Genomic DNA, 7,017 nt, shown 5'->3' on the forward strand with positions numbered 1-7,017 from the left:
GCTCGCCACCCCCAGCAGCGCCATGCTGAGCTCCAGCTCGGCGCGCATGGTGCTCAGGACGGCACGGACCCCCTCCTCCCCCCCCAGGGTCAAGCCCCACAGCACGGGCCGCCCAATCAGCACGGCGCTGGCCCCCAGCGCGAGGCACTGGGGCGTTGGGATAGAGGAAGGAAGGAGGGAGGGCGGGGGCGTGTTAGTGCGCCTGTCTTTGTGTGTGTGTGTGATAAAACACAGGATTTTTGCACAGGGAAGCGCCTCGGTGCACGGCCGTCTCCGACATCTCACTCGTTCCCAGGCGCATGGCTGCGTCGGCCCCCTCAAAGGCCCCAGTCCCCCCCCCCTCGGGGCACCCCCGACCAACCCCGCCCCTTCAACCTTGAGCACATCGGTCCCCCTCCGCACCCCGCCGTCCATCAGAATGGGCACCCGCCCCGCCACGGCGGCCGCCACGTGGGGCAGGACGTCCAGCGCCGAGGGCGTGCCGTCCAGCTGGCGGCCGCCGTGGTTGCTGACGACGATGCCATCGGACCCCGCCCGGATGGCGGCCCTGGCATCGTCCGGGGCCAGCACTCCCTGGAGGGTAAGGGGGCACATTTGCATGACGGGTGAGCAGGGTCAACCAGCTGGTGAGCGCATGCCGGGTTTGGTTTACAGACGCGGTGACAGGTGCGGGCGGGTTCAGACATTGTGGGCTGTATCACAGATGTAGGCACCAAGTGTGGCCTCCTGGAAAGTGAGTCGCGCACACAGACATGTTACACCCCGCTCCGCGCCACGCTCGAGAGCCTGGAACTCGACAAGCCCTCCGCTGTCCTCTCGTAGACGCAGTTCGCTGCCGGTGTGCCTCTGCGCTGCACATCTGCCCTCCCTCCCCCGCCTCCCCCGGGGCCCCTTCCCACCTTGACCAGGATGGGTAGGCGAGTGACCGACTTCAGCCAGGCGATGCAGTCCCAGGTTAAGGAGGGGTCTATGAGGCTGGTGAAGTAGGCCGCGAAGCCGGAGCCCTGGCTGTGCCCGCTGGCCGGCCGCCCCGCCTCCTCCTGCAGCGCCTTGAGGTTGGCCAGGCTGAGGTGGGGCGGGATGTCAAAGTGCAGCTTGTCGTCGATGTCGCGCTTCCCTGTGTGTGTGTTTGGGGGGTTGGGGGGGAGGGGAGGTAATGGGCGTGGCGGGGGAAGAACGCCCGCACCCTCTTCCTCATCTCTCAACATGGTACTCCACTCGATGGTGCAGAGCAGATAGAGGGAATTCACACACCCTAACTCGCACCCCTAGTTGACACTGTAGCATACAGGACAGAGCTCCAGAGGGTGCACCGCCTCCCCTTCACAGGGGCGACCCATGCCCCACCTAGCCTGGGGGCATCGACGGTCACAACAATGGCGGTGTATCCGGCCGCCTCTGCCTCCTTCACCATGTGGGCTGTGACATCCCGCCGAGAGAGCACCTGAGGAAGGTTGGTGGTGCAGGGTTTCTGTGGTTTCCACAGGCTACTGCTGTTGCCATAGGAGACCTCACCGGTCTGTCCAGGGATCCACATTCGTACACCGGATCCAAGCAAACCCCTTGGCATTTTGCGGCACCACGTTATGGGGGGAAGATCAAGCATCAGAAGCAATGAAGTCCTGCAACAGCACCCAAGGCCGCGACTCACGTACACTTGGAACCACTTGAGGGCGTGCGTGGACGAGGGGAGCTCCTCTGCCACGTCAGCGAGGGGGGCCGTGCTCATCGTGGACAGGATCATGCCAGAGCCCACGCTTGCCGCCGCGCGTGCCACTGCTAGCTCGCCGTCCGGGTGGCACATCCGCTGCATCGCCATGGGGGCGATCAGGATAGGCATGAGCAGGTTCGATCCTGGGGGAGCAAGGCAGGGGGATGTCAGGCTCCATGGTGCCGGAGTGAAGAGGGTCCCTGGGCTGGGGTGGCGTCGTAGGATGGGGTGTCCATCTGTGTGAAGGATGAGCGATCCCATCCCGGCGACACCTGTCGCGTATGCCGACATGAGAAGCAAACGGGGAAAACATCGCGATGCCCCATTGACACCCGGAAATTCTCACTGTTCATTATCACCTAGTATGGTGCAGGAGGTGTTCACGGTCGACACATCCACCATACAGCGGGGCAGCAGGCGCCAGCGGGTGAAGGCAGTCACGTTGTCTCGCACCGTCACCCCCCTCTCCGAGTGCCCAAGGTAGTATCCGGCTATAGAGGCTGGGAGATGGGGAACAGCTTGCTCCTCCAACTCATCCACACTGGTCCAGGGCTTGCTAGGTTGGGCTGGCGACGACATGAGAACGGGCCGGTGGGACGGGTGCGATGGCTGGCAGGGGCCAGGGCACAGATTCACTCAAGGTGCAATCAATTTTCGATAATCGTTTCCAATACTGACGTGCTCGACATCATGGGATCTAGAGCAGAGGATTACTCACGCCGGAGCAGGCTACGTGAGATCTCTCCAGGGTTTCTTCCGGATGAATAAGCCCCAGCGGCCTCTACCCTGTTGAACTACCTCATGAGGCGCATGCAATGCCCCCGGCAAACCTACACATGTTTGCACCACTTGTGGATCCCTCCAAGCAAGTTTATGGATGACGCATGGCAGGGGATAAGCGACCCCGATTGGTGGTTACCGGGGGATAATAAATACCTTGTCATGGAAAGAGGGTGTTTTTGGGCCACGAATGTCCTACAAACGTGTACTCGAGACAGGCTTCTGCTGCTATGGATGCTCACGATCAGAATCGTGGGGCGTATGCCCATTCCCTCGCTTTGTTGATGCCTGTGCATTTTCAGAAGGAAGTGCAGGCAGGCCAGGAGATGCGGGGATCCCCTTCATGTTTGCCAGGTGATTTGGACTTTGTCCTGAGATCTCATGAGGACATATCTGTACCCCTGGGGTGTACTGCATCAGACAATTGAAAATCGCACCCTGTTGGAGGAGGTGCAAATGTAACAGGAGTGCAGGTGTGCCGATGTGGCCTGCGAGGCTGTCTACCCTGTTTGCGTTCTCAGAAATGGTCCGTGGCCTTGACCTGGTCAGGAAATAAGCAGCCTATCGAATGGGGGGGTGGGGGAAGGTAAGGTGCTGCAATGGGGCTCAGTACACATGCGCTACGCCTAGCCTGTAGTGGGGGTACCTCACACCAAACGCCACGCTCGCGAGTGCATGTTAACACGAGTGTCCTCAGCGGACACTCGACGCCACGCCGGAGGTGGCCACGATACATGGGGAGTTGCAACAGCAGCTGGATCCAAGCCTTGAAACGCCGGCCCTGGGAAAGTATGCTATGCATGACGCGTCACATCCCGACGCCCTTCATCCCCCCATCCCACAGCCAGCTACGCCGGGTGCAGACCGGGCAGACCCGGAAGAGCCAGCAACCATGAAGGGGACATATTGAAAGGTTATCTTTTCCCTCGCTCTGCCTAAATCTTAGCTGATAGTCAGGATGGTGAGCGTAGCATGGACCCAGGCGTTTCTGAGATCCCCGTCGGTACCCACCCAAGCCCGTACGTCGACCCGTAGCACAATGCTGGCCGTCAGCATGGCCCACAGGTCGTCTCGATCGGCAGGTGGGGTTAGGTTTGGGCGTGGGAGTCGATTCATGCGACACGTCGTGGTATTGCGCCTTTGGCTGGTAAGGTGCCAATACAAACATTTTGACGAGCGCTCCTTGTGCACGCAGCCTTGCTCCCACGGAGCAGTGTCCGCACGAGGGGCAAGGCCGGCAAGGGCGAGGTCTCCAATGCCTCACCCCGTGTGGAGGATGCCGTACAGGGTTCTGGCGTCAGTGCCGGCCCAGAAGACGTGGAGGACAGTGAGGACGAGGAGGGGTCTGAGACATTCTATGGGAGCCTGGATGGTAGCGGACTGAGGATCGGCATCGTGGTGGCACGCTTCAACGAGCTGGTCACCCGCCCCCTTCTGGCTGGAGCCCGGGAAACCCTGAGTCGTCACTGGGTGGATGTCGACAATGATGTCGATGTGAGGAGGGGGAAGCTCTGGTGGATCTGGCCGCGATGCCTGGGGGATTGAAGCAGGGGACCAAGGCATCAGTTCTCGGTGGGAGGACAAACATCAAGCTCCCCAACGCCTGTGTACAGCTCTCCCAATGGTGGCGCTCTTCCATAGGACTGCGCAGTGTGCCTGGCCCACCTGGTGAACCCACGCCCCTCTCATCCCACCAGGTGGCCTGGGTTCCAGGAAGCTTCGAACTGCCGGTGGTTGCCAAGGCCATGGCCAAGAGCGGAAAGTACGATGCCGTCATCGCCATCGGAGTTGTGGTGAGGCCAAAGGGGGTCCATGGATGAAAGGGACTGGTGCATGCTGGCCCCAGCCAGGTGCGCTCGACTGTCGTGTGCAGAAAGGCCTACGGCTGTATCACCCACAGCAACTGACCCCCTCTGTCTGGTCATGGGTCTGCAACTTTTGCAATTTCATGTATGCTGCTGTCTGATGTGCAGGAGGTCTTGATGCTGTGCCAGGGTCTGGCCTGGTGGGTTCCAGTGCAGGACACTGGAGTGGCACCCACCTGCAGAGCATCGCACCCCAGCGTCCTATCTCCTGCTGGTGCTCATTTTGTATTGCCAACCCCGCAGGTCAAGGGCGCGACCGCCCACTACGACGCCGTGGTGGGCGCCACGACCAGCGGAGTGTTGAATGCCGCCATTGACACGGGCGTCCCCGTGGTGTTCAACGTCCTCACCTGCGACTCCATGGACCAGGTGGGTGCTCCAGTCGTCAAAGGTGCTCATGTTCATCAGCAGGCCGTGACCACTGGCCCCCATCCACACCCTCACAAACATTCACTTTGAACCCATTGCAGGCGCTGGACCGTGCCGGCGGCAAGGTCGGGAACAAGGGCTCAGAGGCTGCAGCCACCGCGGTGGAGATGGCCAATCTGCTGGCCAGCATGCGGGAGGTTGGCTCGGCCGCGCCGACATGGTGAACCGGGAGAGAACACTATGCACGGTTTGCCTGTGACCGGATCAGCCTTACTATTTGGGCCAATAATGATGTTTTGAAAAACACTATGGCACCAGGGTTGGCATGAATAATCCACATGGGTTGGCTGGGCACCTGCATGCATGCGTGTCAGGCTCTTGAAGTGCAGCTTCGCCCCAACTCGCGCGCCCGCGATCTGGGCACCTCGACGAAAAGGAGACCGGCGTGCAGCGGCATGGAAAGCGATCCCAGGGCCGCACCGCGCTGAAAGCTAAATTTACTGCAAGCCTGACAGGGCATAGAGCTGCACACCCACCCGACGCGGCGAGGGTCCAAAACCATTCCTCCTCCGCAAGCGAGGCGTCCCCGCACCAGGGCCATGGAGCTGCGTCGCCGCATCGACCAGGTCATGGTCTGGGGCAACACGCAGCCCATACTGCCCCTCCGCAGGGCCATCTGGATCGTGACGGGCGGGATCTGGCTGTGCGCCGCGTACTGCGTGGCCGCCGTGGGCATGCTGCTCACCATCGTCTTTGCTCCGTTTGCCCTCCAAGTCCTGCGCATCAGCCTGTTCGCCCTGGATGGAGGCATCACGCTGGAGCCATACATCAAGACCCTGAGCTTCTCAGTCCAGGTGTGCACCGCAGGCGGCACGGCTGGGCAGGTGTTGATTCTATGATCGGTGCTGACAGCTAAGCTTGCCCGCAGATGGAGCTCGAATGGGGAGGGCACGCCCATGACACCAACACAGCAGCGATGCCATGGGATCACTCTCCATGACGACCTCTGCAAGGGCCATGATATGTGTCATCGGTGCCCCCTCCTCCTGGTCGCGACGCATGTGCTGGCACTGCTGGATGGGTTTCTGCAAACCGTGTCACTATTCCTCTCCCTCTCATCAACCAGGGAGGGTCCTTCCTGGATAATCCGGCCCACCCCTACACCATCGCCGGCAACATTGTGTGGGCCCTGCTCTTCGGGTGGCCACTCGTGCTGGCCCACCTGAGCGCAGCCCTGATCCAAGCCCTGACGATTGTCGGACTGAGCACAGCCATCCTGAACGTCAAGATGGCTACATACGTCATGTGAGGAGGGAGTTCAGTCTAGACGCTGAGGACTGGCTTGCCAGGAGGGCAGTGGGCCGATGACTATCGGATTGGAGGGTCGCTGTGCTGAAGATCGCACAATGTTATCAGAAAAAGAAAACCAATGTGCCTTCATGTGGGGGATTCCACACGCTGCTCATGCCAAGCCCACTGACCCTCTGTCCCGGCCCGCACTTGTTCAGCTGGCCGTTTGGGAGGAGTTTGAGGGAGCGGGCCCTGCCTACCACGCTAGAGGAGCTGGACCGGCTGCGAGAGGAACGAGCAGTGGAGAAGAGCACCCAGCGACTCTATGCCTCCAACGTCTGAGGGGGGTGGCGAGGCCGGGCTTGGCAGAGGTCCCAGGAGGCCGCACTGACCGTACAACAGCTTTCTGCACCTTTGGCCAAGTGCCTTGTGGGTTGACCTGGGGGGCCAACCACCCTGGTGCCCCTTGGGCTCAGGTCTTTCGATCCTGGAGGCCGCCGCAAACACCCCCTGCAACATGCGTCTCACTGGTGGACTTGTGCAAACAAGGGCCTGCCTTCAAGCCTTGCCATCACTCTAGGATCGGGCCTTATGTTTTGCCCACTCCCATGCGAGTTGTGATCACTGTAGCCTTGGTCAGGCTCTATCTTGCCTGTCAACGGTAGGGTCCGTGCCCAGCTCTGCAAAAGCCGCACGAGCTGTCACCTGAATTCATGCGCCCTGTAAATCCAGACGCCATACAATCATGTACGTCCATGTGCCGGGTCCCCGTGACAGTCTCTGGATGGATGGGATGGATTACAACGATACAACAGGCATGCAGGCAGCTTGAAGGTTGAAACAGCGGTGACTGCATGGATTCTCCATTCCATGGCCTCCTCCCCTGGCCTCCGCCAACCAAGGGCAACGACAAGGCTGTCGTCCTTGCCTACCCGGCAGTCCCAATTGCCGCTGCCGATGCCGAGGCAGACGTGGGTGGGCTGCTGGGTGGCAGGGCGTTGG

At 60.9% G+C, this 7,017-nt stretch overlaps 4 protein-coding genes across 4 annotated transcripts in view; 3 read left to right on the plus strand and 1 right to left on the minus strand.

The window, feature by feature from the left end:
- F751_1325 (Hydroxyacid oxidase) overlaps positions 1-2,290 on the minus strand; it is a gene marked incomplete at both ends in the record, with an annotated part of 5,247 nt that extends 2,957 nt beyond the window's left edge. Inside the window, 6 exons of the mRNA XM_011401817.1 lie at positions 10-147; positions 403-573; positions 900-1,117; positions 1,348-1,444; positions 1,652-1,854; positions 2,071-2,290. Coding sequence (XP_011400119.1) covers positions 10-147; positions 403-573; positions 900-1,117; positions 1,348-1,444; positions 1,652-1,854; positions 2,071-2,290 — 1,047 coding nt within the window. The remainder of the gene's footprint in view (positions 1-9; positions 148-402; positions 574-899; positions 1,118-1,347; positions 1,445-1,651; positions 1,855-2,070) is intronic.
- F751_1326 (hypothetical protein) lies at positions 1,587-1,955 on the plus strand (the record flags this gene model as incomplete). The annotated part of the gene is made up of 1 exon (XM_011401818.1): positions 1,587-1,955. One exon carries the CDS (start codon positions 1,587-1,589, stop codon positions 1,953-1,955), a length of 369 nt encoding a protein of 122 aa, XP_011400120.1.
- A 1,159-nt stretch (positions 2,291-3,449) lies between the features above and the next one.
- F751_1327 (6,7-dimethyl-8-ribityllumazine synthase) lies at positions 3,450-4,949 on the plus strand (the record flags this gene model as incomplete). Its single annotated transcript, XM_011401819.1, has 5 exons — positions 3,450-3,452; positions 3,779-3,985; positions 4,189-4,284; positions 4,600-4,725; positions 4,827-4,949. 5 exons carry the CDS (start codon positions 3,450-3,452, stop codon positions 4,947-4,949), a joined length of 555 nt encoding a protein of 184 aa, XP_011400121.1.
- A 375-nt stretch (positions 4,950-5,324) lies between these two features.
- On the plus strand, positions 5,325-6,357 carry F751_1328 (hypothetical protein; the record flags this gene model as incomplete). The annotated part of the gene is made up of 3 exons (XM_011401820.1): positions 5,325-5,579; positions 5,852-6,030; positions 6,234-6,357. 3 exons carry the CDS (start codon positions 5,325-5,327, stop codon positions 6,355-6,357), a joined length of 558 nt encoding a protein of 185 aa, XP_011400122.1.
- Between the last annotated feature and the right edge of the window lie 660 nt (positions 6,358-7,017).

Source organism: Auxenochlorella protothecoides (assembly GCF_000733215.1).
Source record: "Auxenochlorella protothecoides strain 0710 unplaced genomic scaffold scaffold126, whole genome shotgun sequence".
NCBI lineage: Eukaryota > Viridiplantae > Chlorophyta > Trebouxiophyceae > Chlorellales > Chlorellaceae > Auxenochlorella > Auxenochlorella protothecoides.